Source organism: Trichomonas vaginalis, chromosome IV (assembly GCF_026262505.1).
Source record: "Trichomonas vaginalis G3 chromosome IV, whole genome shotgun sequence".
Classification (NCBI taxonomy): Eukaryota; Parabasalia; order Trichomonadida; family Trichomonadidae; genus Trichomonas; species Trichomonas vaginalis.
This window is the reverse complement of record NC_067206.1, coordinates 23,966,122-23,976,955: the sequence shown is the minus strand read 5'-3', so window position 1 is coordinate 23,976,955 and position 10,834 is coordinate 23,966,122. Positions and strand designations below refer to the sequence as shown.

Here is a 10,834-nt window from a genome sequence, read left to right as displayed (position 1 = left end):
TTATGTGAGTGAGCTATATATATGAAGTATATGTATGAAATATAGGAAACATTATATAGTATAACATATTATATAGCGCCGTTCTGGACAGCACCACCTGGTGCTGTGGAACGTGCACAACGAAAAAGTACAAAGGAGTGATTTGATGCCGATATAAATGGTCTTACCCCCATATTCTCATATATAAGGATTCATAATATATTATTTGTTTAGAGTTATGTGGAAATTTTGCATAATATCATGAGATTCGCTCAAACTCAAATTTCGCTCATTCATATATAGGATGATTACGAATATTATATACTATCATATCACACAACTTAAATAGAGAGTAATATATTATTCGTTGAGATATTAGCATAAAAATCTATTTTTACATGACGAAATCTTCAACGGAGCAAAATCGTGTGTATCACATCGATAACAAAGAGCACATTTGTATATGTTTAAACACATCCTCATATATATATCATTCATAGCATATATCTATCAAACACACTCACATATAGAGATATTAATGAAAATCTCATTCCACGCGCATCATTTTTCCATTATATTTTCCGTAAAATGCGGTGTAAACTACACAATTCCCCGCTTGGGACGGAAAGAATTGTGTAGCCTCACACACTCACCATACACAATTGACTTTTATATAAAACGAAGGCACACACTAATATAAATTTATTTATTACAAAATTTGTGATTTGACGTTTAATATCTCATATCGAGATTCCGGATATCAGAAACAATCTTTGATTTTATATTGCACTACATATATCCATAGTATATTCGTTATAATTCTCATCAAAATATTATGAAAACACACTTTTTGGCCTGAAATTTAAAAACATACTTAAAAACTCAGCTTTTCACAATTAGGAGATAGGAATAATATTTTATATTGGATGTAAATATAAAATATGTGTTTTTCATGAAAATTTGTTTTAGATAATTTGCATCAGATTAAAAATTTTGGATTCACTCATATTTGTTGTATACACATAATATACTCATATAATATATTATTGTTAGAATACTTTTATTAAAATTTATTAAAATATTTAACAATCTTTTAAAAAATAATGGAAATTGAGAGCTTATACTATAATATAGTCATATATATGGGAAAATAAATATAGCGGTTGTGAAAATATGTGGTTTAAAACAAATTTAAAAAATCTCACATATATAACTTTAATGACTTCTCAGATTTATGTGTAATATAAAAATATGCTTTCTATGTATTCTTTATGTCATTGGCAAACTTGTACTTTTTGATTTTTAAGCTCATCTAAAAACCTTGCCGTCCCAAGCGAGAGGAATTATGAAATTTTCTCGCTGGGGACGGCAAGTTTTTAGATGAGCTTAAAAGATCTTTCTCCTCTATTATGCTATATACAGAATCAAAAGATTCGAGGATAAAAATATGCTTGTGATAAAATTTAGGATGTGTGCTTTAATTTCAATTATGGAGATTCGTGATGAGATGCAAAATTCTGTCTTTGAGATACGTATGATATTTATATATGATATATATTATAATGATCGTTCAAATATTGTCTAATTTAACATTTTTTAGCATAAAATTTGAAATTGTATAAAAAATACTAATATTTTGTCATTTTTATAAGTGTAAATATGAAGTACAGATTGATTATATTGTTTTTATAGTATTATCTCGAAAATGTTTGGTTATAAGATCATAGTTATAAAAAAATTGTGACTAATAAGGCTCATGAGTTTACAAATATTATATACTCTGACTATGTTTATAAGATATATATAACAGAGTTCAATATTCAAAAATTAGTGTGAATATAATTTTATTAGAAGAATAATGAGGGAAATCATATATGTGATTTATGTTTCTATGAGAAAATATGAGATATGAGACTATATTTTTCAGAATTTAAACAAAATTGCAAATATCTTTAACATTATTTTATTAAAATTAACCTATTCTTATTTATTATCTCTTCAAATTCTTTAATACCATATATGTACCGATCCAAAATTTTTCTATTTTGATAATTATATATATAAATTCATACTTTTAATAAATATTTTTAAAATTTCGAATTTTATTTAGAAATTATTATTAGTGAAATAAGCAATGATTATTAGAAATATGTATAAAGTGGGTTGGAATATTTTAGTATTTACTAAATTAAGCTCATTTTTTAAATTACAATTTTGTTTTCTAAGATGTCTTAATGAAAAACAGATTTGTCTGATCACAAGCACTTAAGACTTTTATAACAATAGAAATGTGTTTATGATATTGAAATAGTCAAATTACAATTTTTTTTTCTAAGATGTCTTATATCACTATAATGTTTTATTGTTTCCATTCAAACTATAATTACAATTCTATACAAAATCCAATGAATATAAAAATAACCTTTAATTCAACCAAAATAAAAAAATAATATAATAAATTAGTCATCTTCCGACAAAGGTCTTTCCAAATCATCTTCATCAAATTTTGGTAAAGCCTGACTTAAATTTCTCACTCTGTTTAATCTCTTTTCGCATTTTTCAGCAATAATTTCAAGTTTGTTCTTCTGTATTTCCTTTTTTGGACGTATGATCCAACTATCGTCATCATCGCTATCAACATTATTCTTTTTGGGCATAGCAGGGTTGGAAATTTCTTTGAAATTTTGAACTTCTTCAACTTCTTTGTAAACGTCGCTTTCAGACGATATAGGTTCCTCGTCATTGTCTGATTCAGATTTGTCTGTAGTACTTTTCTCGTTTGGAGCATTTGAAATTTTTTTATTTTCAAAAGTCTCGGATTCTGAACTTATTGGTGTCTCAAAAGATCCATCTGATAATTCTGGAATAGGATATGGACTCTTTTTACCTTTAGCCTTTACCTCGAAATCATCATCAGAATCATCTGAGAGAGGTTCATCTGTAACTTCTGAATTTGAACTGCTGTGGTCTGAATTTGAATGAGCCTTCTCAATTTTGCTTGTTTTGCGAGTAATTTTCGAAAATTTTTCACCAAGATCACCATTAGGCTTTTGTATGTTCTTTTTTCTTGTAAGACAACGATTACTTCTTTGTTTTGGAAATTTGGTTCGGTTAATTTTCGTGATTCCCTTTTGTTCGATTGAGAATAAATTCTCGGTGAGTAATGTTTTATCGAATTTGTAATTTGATGGATTTGCCATTGATTTGATCACTTGATTAACCACTTTATTCTGGTCATTTGGGATTTCATTGAGAATCTTCTCATCATTTTGAGAAAACTCACCTGTTTCTGGTGTAAAGTCGATTGAATTCTCGTTTACTTGATTTGACTGTTGAAATTCTTTAAGTTTGATTTGATTTTTCTTGGAATTTCGATTTGTTTCGGATAAATAATTTGTAATTGCTTTTTTAATATTTGCTGTGGACTTTGTATAATTGACAGGATGTTTTGCTGGTTTTGTACTGAGTAATTGTTTATCCAACAAGTGTTTATCGACTTTCATTAAGATTGCAATCATTATTTCGAGGCTAGGATGGGCATTTTCTAATTCTTTCGAAAGCAAAGAATGGAAGGATTCAAGAGCATTATTTGTGTAGATATCATCCTCTGAATCTAATTGGTTAATGAACTCATAATCTTTCTTCCATACTTTTTTATAGTAATTTACGAACGGCTTTGCAATTTCTGAGGATGACTCATCGATTAATTTAAGTATTTGATAAAATGAGTCTTTTTCGACGAAAGGTAATGAGGAATAAATTTGGTAAAGTGTAAAAATCTCTTTTGGTATCTCTTGTTTCGGGTATAATTCTTTTATTTTGCGAATTAATGCTTGGCGATAATGAAATAAGCAGCCAGTAACCTTTGCGTTTGGACAAAATAATTTAATGGATTTGTAAAGTGCGATTTCAAAATCTACGTAAACAGTTTTGAAATTGTTGAACCCAATTATTGAAATTAATGCGGAAAATGCGGTTGTATACGCTTCTGCTGTCCGAGATTTCATAAGAATGTGGACAACAGGAATGTATTCATTCGTTGTTTGGTCAAGCACCATTAATGTAAGGAGTTGACCCTTGTCATCGAACTGTCTTGGGACGATTTTAAAGGTACCGTCCAAGAATAATTTTGTTGCTGAGTGACAAATTGAGACAGAACGATCATAACCGAAAATTATTATTGGTTCTGGGTAAAACGCGATGTATTTTAGAAAATTTTCGGAATTTTGTTTGGTAATTGAAAGAATTTGTTCCACAAAATCTGGAATAACCAAATTATGTGGATAAAACTCTTTGTATAATGTGCGTGGTAAATTTTCTGGTATTTTTGGAGGCCTTTCAAGTTTTGTTGCCTCAGAAAGTAAATATGATAATATTTGCGCTTCTGAAGTTAACGGTTGTATTGAATGGTGTTCACGTGTAATTTGCATTAGATCCCTAATTTTTGTTTCTTCTTCAATATCTCTAAAAACTGTACCTTTTGGTGTGCATGAATGCTCACCACTGAGAGGTTCGATTTTTGGAATTTGATTTGGGTACAGTGTCACTTTTATTTTGTAATTGCAGCTTCCTTCGCATTTGTAAACGATTGAATATGAATGTTCGGTGCCGGATGAATCAATTTTGTGAAATTTATAGGGAGGACTAATATAATATTGTGTGTAAACGTTTTTATCGCAATCTCTGAGTTGAATTGTGCAAGCACGCTTTAAATAATTCCATACGTGCTTTCTTAAATTTTTTGAATAATTTGGAAAGTGTAAATTTAAAAATTGATTCAGAAATTCATGCTTATTCGTAGCATCTTTTTGATATATGATAGCTGCTCCATTCAATTCATCGATCTGAGGCTGAGAAAAATGAAAAGTACGAGGAGGCATATGATTGTCAAAATTTTATAAGTTATATAATAGTGATCTGCACTATTAAGAGGAGTTTTTTCATTACTATTTTTTTCAGATTTCTTTACTTTTTCTGAAATTTAATTATAATTGGATGTTATACTTCAATTCCTTAGTTGATAATAAAAGAACATAATATATGATCTTTGTTTCATTATTTAATTTTGTTCTATTTCCTTTATTTGACGAGAAAAATGAAAATTGTTTTCGAAAAACTCCAAAAAAATTAGAGAAAACCGAATTTGTCTTGAAAAATTAATGATATTAAGCTCATTTTTGAAATTTTTTAAAAATTTTGGTGATTATTCACAATGTCAAAATTGAAATTTATCTAAGAAGGATGCAAATCTCATAATTTAAGGAAACAATTCATATATTTTGAAGGAGTGGAATAAAATTTTAGGCATTTACGATATTATTTTAGAAATTAAACTGATATATGAGAAAATCTAAATTTAGCAATTCTGTCACTTTTTTAAAATATGGATAATATTCTTCCATTTATTGTGAAAATTCTTTCCCAACCATTCTCTAAAGAAGAATTTAATCAATTTATGGATGCAATCTGGGAGATTAAAGAAGATCAAACTGCTGAGGTCTTATTTCATATATGCAATCAGTTTTCATATCTTCAATTTTTTAATAATTTACCATCAAGTTATATTCAAACGATAATGAATTCGAATTCATTGGATTTTTATGCAATGATCAAAGAATTCTAGACGAATTTATAAATTCCTCATTTCTCAATAACTTTTCGTTTAATTTATTCTACAAATTTGACACTAATATTCAGAATGGAATAATTCAATCGTTTAATTCACAAATAAAAGAAGAATCAGACAAATTCAAAATAATAAATCTAATTATTAACGAAATACCAAAAAATTGCGTGATATCCGAAATACTATTATCATTTATAAATACACACAGGGAGTTTTTGCTTCCATCAAGAGCTGCGGAAATTTTTATAAACGTTATTTCAAATCTTAGTGATGAGACAAGTTACAATGAAGAAAACGTTATTAATATTTACAATATGTTTACGAGAGAATGTGACAAATTACTAATTGAAAATGAAAAATCAATACAAGAAATATTTTCAAACAAACAGGCAATATCAAAGAAAATTCATTTAATGGGTTATACGATTCTCAGGTCAGATTACAAAACGGTTATTTTAGAGCGCCTTTTCGCGGAATTTGGAAATACAAATGCAGATTTGTTAGCTAATCTAATACTCACGAATTGTATTTGGAAAAGCGATATTCTGCAATACGTTTTGGAAAACTTTGAGCCATCTCAAGTAACAAATAAATTACTTTTATTCAGAATTTCCAATAAATTCTCAGTTTCAATGCACACATTAAGTCCATCGTTTTGTAAACAAGATACTCGAGATTTCAATCAAGATTTACTTTACAGACGAAAGTTTGCAAAACGAAAGATTAGAATTCGTTATCAAAACAATTTTAGATACAAAAGAAGAATATTTAGAATACGTACCAAAAGAACTAATTGAAAGATTAAAAATTACAGCAATGAAGATGAAATAAGCAAATTATAATGATATAATTTTTTAATATGAATAAATATTTGAGTGGAAATAAATCATATATAGAATGAGGAACTTGATAAGTGCTTGTGATCAGACAAATCTGTTTTTCATTAAGACATCTTAGAAAAAAATTGTAATTTGACTATTTTGTTGTGCATAGAAATTCGGTTGACTTCACTTTTGACAAAAAGTAACAGGTTTACATGTCAAAAAAGATTTACATGGCAAATTTTGGATTAGGGTTTGTTGTAAAATTATAGTATTATGGGATAATAGAATTTGATTCGAAACAAATAGATATGTAAAAAAATACTTATGGCGTCGAGAAATTTTGGTGAAATGTCGTCGCATTTCACCAAAATTTTCTCGACGCCATAGGAAGAATTGGAGGGTGTGAGAAACTATTTCATGGAATAGTACTCACACCCTCCAATTCCCAGCCAAAATGGCTAAAAATTCATTTAAATTATATATCTCTCTCAATCAAATTCCTAACTTCTTTCTTTATTTTGTAGGCTTTATGATACTTATATAAACCAAGGCCCTCCCATTCTTTAATTCTTTTTATCTAACGAGATATTTGACCTGAAATGTTAAGTTATTCAGACTAACTTTATGAGTTTCTGAGTTGAAACGTATGCTTGGAAGGTATTGACCCTTGGCCCGTATCTCTTACTCAACAAACTTTCGTCTAAAGCTCAATTTTTTTTAATTGCTGCAATTGTCCCATATTCACAAGTATTTGAGATTTTTTCATATTCAAACATGAAACAGTAACATATACTGAATTATACATATTGTGTATTTTAAAAAAAAACGAGAAAAAAATTATAAATTATATAAAAAACTTTTTATTCCAAAATTTGTATATTATCTGGGTTCTACCTCGAAGCCAGGTTCTGGATCCATGGTTTCATTCCATTTGGGCTCTGAGTCCCAAACAGATTTCGGTCTTGGTGACCCTCCGTATAGTTTTTTCAAGGATGTGTGTACCCATTCTTCGTTGTATGATTTGATTGCTGCCGGAATGTGTTCTCTAATTGAAATAAATTCGTTGCACGCTGAGAAAATTGTTTGCCAGAAACGCTCCACTTTGCCATTGAGTTGTGGATTGTACGGCTCTGTTCTGTGGTGTTTTATACCATTTCTTTTGAGTACATCTTGGAAAAGTCTGCCGACAAATTCTGTTCCATTATCAGATAAAACTTCGTATGGAACGATATGAATGTAATCGATTGCGTTTTGTAAAGCTCTCGATGTACTCCCCATTGTTTTGTTCTCTAATATTTCGAAATATATGCAATATCATGAACGGTCATCAATGAACGCGATTAAATAAAATTTGTGAACTCTATCGTTAATAGTTTCTTTAAAACTCTTCAAATCTGTGTGCCACTGCTGATTAACGAATTTTGCGACATATTGATTAGGATGTTTGTCTTCTTTTTCTTTTTCGCGACGGAATTTAAATAGTCCTTCCCTTTCATATATTTTTCGTAAATCGTTATAACTTACATCTTCATCGTGGATGTAACTTTCGAAAAGTTTTTTGTATCCGAGATTAAATTTTGCTTTTTCGGTATGTATGATAGGGACTATGTCTTCCTTGTATGGTTTTTCTTGACCGCCTCTTTTTTAAGTTGCAATCCAAGATTATTCCATTCTTGAATTAATTTTCTACGGCCAATATGGAGGTCCTTGGCAACTTCATCTGCTGTCTTTTTCGATATAATATAATCCATATACGCGATCATATATGGATTTTGTTCTTGTTCATGGTTTTGATCAGCCATTTTTTTCACTTTTTGTGAAGTTATTGATTATTGATTTAAAAAACAATGAAATATCATTTAATATTTTAAAATAAAAATATAATTGTATGGATTAAGTAATTGAAAATTTTATTCAAAATAAAAAAATGATAAATTTAATTTATGTTATATAAATAATATGATTATAATATATTTTAAAAAATTGTAAAGTGTCAAAAATGAGTTCAACCGATTTATTGTGCATTACAGTAATTTGACTATTTCAATATCATAAACACATTTCTATTGTTATAAAAGTCTTAAGTGCTTGTGATCAGACAAATCTGTTTTTCAATAAGACATCTTAGAAAAAAAATTGTAATTTGACTATTTCAATATCATAAACACATTTCTATTGTTATAAAAGTCTTAAGTGCTTGTGATCAGACAAATCTGTTTTTCAATAAGACATCTTAGAAACAAACTTACTTAATTTTTGTTTATTCTATCATTCCCTTACTAAATAAATCTTTAACTTTCCTTCTAGTTATATTTATCTATTCATCATCAATTTATGTTTTTTAACTTTTTTCATATATATTTTTTCTGAATACCTACTGTAATATATTTTTCATTTATTATTTATTCAATTGCTTTTCAATTTATTTTCAAAACCTTATTCAAATTTATTTTATCATTAATATATTTTTATATTATAAATTTATTTAAAACTTATTAAAACATGTTATTACGTTATTAATTTTTACTTTTTCATTTTTATACCCTTTTCAATTTTCTTCTCAAATTTTCAATGCTTCTCAAATATTTCTCCATTCAAATATATCTTTACTAAAAATTTCTTTTTTAAAAATCACAAATTCACTTATATTCTTATACGAATCAATCTGTATCATATTACCAAACTTCACAAACACATCTAACTATTCAAATCATTTCAAATTTAAAATCATATAAATTAATATTATGAATATCCTGTTCTTTTTCCGAATACCCTTTATTCCCACATTTCAATATATCTCTAAGTATGCAATAGTACCGATAAAACATTAATATCCCTGATATTTATAAAAATGTAATATCTGATCTTTTGATGATTATCGGTATCATATATGTTTATTAGTATTACCATATCTATTATTACATACACTAACAGTATATGACATTTACACTTTTATTAAACCAAAATTCAAAAGAATCTTTTTGCAATTTCGTCCAATATGAAATTAAATCCAATGAAACATACACAACATTCTCCTATATCTTCTGTAGTTGCATATTATATATTCAAACGATTTTTAAATAATGTTTCTATCAAATGTGTAGTGATTCCGTCCCGATTAAAAATTGAGTACTTTCATCCCGATTTATCGGGATAAAATTGAATACTTTTATCCCGATTTCCCGATCAATTCCGATGCCGCCTGGACACACGCATTCATATTCAATCGTTTACAAATGCGAAGGAAGCTGCAATTACAAAATAAAAGTGACACTGTACCCAAATCAAATTCCAAAAATCGAACCTCTCAGTGGTGAGCATTCATGCACACCAAAAGGTACAGTTTTTAGAGATATTGAAGAAGAAACAAAAATTAGGGATCTAATGCAAATTACACGTGAACACCATTCAATACAACCATTAACTTCAGAAGCGTAAATATTATCATATTTACTTTCTGAGGCAACAAAACTTGAAAGGCCTCCAAAAATACCAGAAAATTTACCACGCACATTATACAAAGAGTTTTATCCACATAATTTGGTTATTCCAGATTTTGTGGAACAAATTCTTTCAATTACCAAACAAAATTCCGAAAATTTTCTAAAATACATCGCGTTTTACCCAGAACCAATAATAATTTTCGGTTATGATCGTTCTGTCTCAATTTGTCACTCAGCAACAAAATTATTCTTGGACGGTACCTTTAAAATCGTCCCAAGACGGTTCGATGACAAGGGTCAACTCCTTACATTAATGGTGCTTGACCAAACAACGAATGAATACATTCCTGTTGTCCACATTCTTATGAAATCTCGGACAGCAGAAGCGTATACAACCGCATTTTCCGCATTAATTTCAATAATTGGGTTCAACAATTTCAAAACTGTTTACGTAGATTTTGAAATCGCACTTTACAAATCCATTAAATTATTTTGTCCAAACGCAAAGGTTACTGGCTGCTTATTTCATTATCGCCAAGCATTAATTCGCAAAATAAAAGAATTATACCCGAAACAAGAGATACCAAAAGAGATTTTTACACTTGTAATGCATGAAAATTCGGTTCACTTCATTTTTGACACTTTACATATCGGATGTATTATCTAAGAATTATATTATAAAATAATAATTTTGTGTTTTATAAGTTTATTTGTATAAATTGATTCAAAAAAAATGGAAAGACAAGAAGTGGATCTGCTAAATGAAAATCAGATTTATATTACGGCATATCTTGAATATTCTATTGGCAAAAAGACAGCAGACCAGGTTGCAAAAGATTTGCACATAGGTAGAAAAAAATTATTATTAAAATGGCAAGAACTTGGTTTAAATCCAAAAAAGCTCGGAAGACCAGAAACTCCTCTTAGAACAGATTTGTTACCAACCATTCACGAAATAAAGC

General features: G+C 28.5%; 1 protein-coding gene and 1 pseudogene across 2 annotated transcripts, besides 8 other annotated features; one reads left to right on the top strand and one right to left on the bottom strand.

Moving 5' to 3' along the window:
* Window positions 1–2,188: 2,188 nt before the first annotated feature.
* Window positions 2,189–2,247: a mobile genetic element.
* Window positions 2,189–2,247: a terminal%2Cinverted (terminal inverted repeat of rnd_5_family_231/TvPhantom2 transposon ID:TVAGG3_0157140).
* A 51-nt stretch (window positions 2,248–2,298) lies between these two features.
* Window positions 2,299–2,324: a mobile genetic element.
* Window positions 2,299–2,324: a terminal%2Cinverted (terminal inverted repeat of rnd_5_family_231/TvPhantom2 transposon ID:TVAGG3_0157130).
* A 114-nt stretch (window positions 2,325–2,438) lies between these two features.
* On the bottom strand, window positions 2,439–4,859 carry TVAGG3_0157120 (MULE transposase domain-containing protein; the record flags this gene model as incomplete). Its single annotated transcript, XM_001301666.2, has 1 exon — window positions 2,439–4,859. The coding sequence occupies one exon, from the start codon at window positions 4,857–4,859 to the stop codon at window positions 2,439–2,441; it is 2,421 nt and encodes an 806-aa protein (XP_001301667.2).
* Window positions 2,439–4,859: a mobile genetic element.
* A 511-nt stretch (window positions 4,860–5,370) lies between these two features.
* Window positions 5,371–6,491, top strand: TVAGG3_0157100 (annotated as a pseudogene). The gene has a single exon: window positions 6,019–6,436. A coding segment is annotated over exon 1 (418 nt).
* A 24-nt stretch (window positions 6,492–6,515) lies between these two features.
* Window positions 6,516–6,569: a mobile genetic element.
* Window positions 6,516–6,569: a terminal%2Cinverted (terminal inverted repeat of rnd_5_family_231/TvPhantom2 transposon ID:TVAGG3_0157090).
* Window positions 6,570–8,458: 1,889 nt separating this feature from the next.
* Window positions 8,459–8,685: a mobile genetic element.
* Window positions 8,686–10,834: the final 2,149 nt, after the last annotated feature.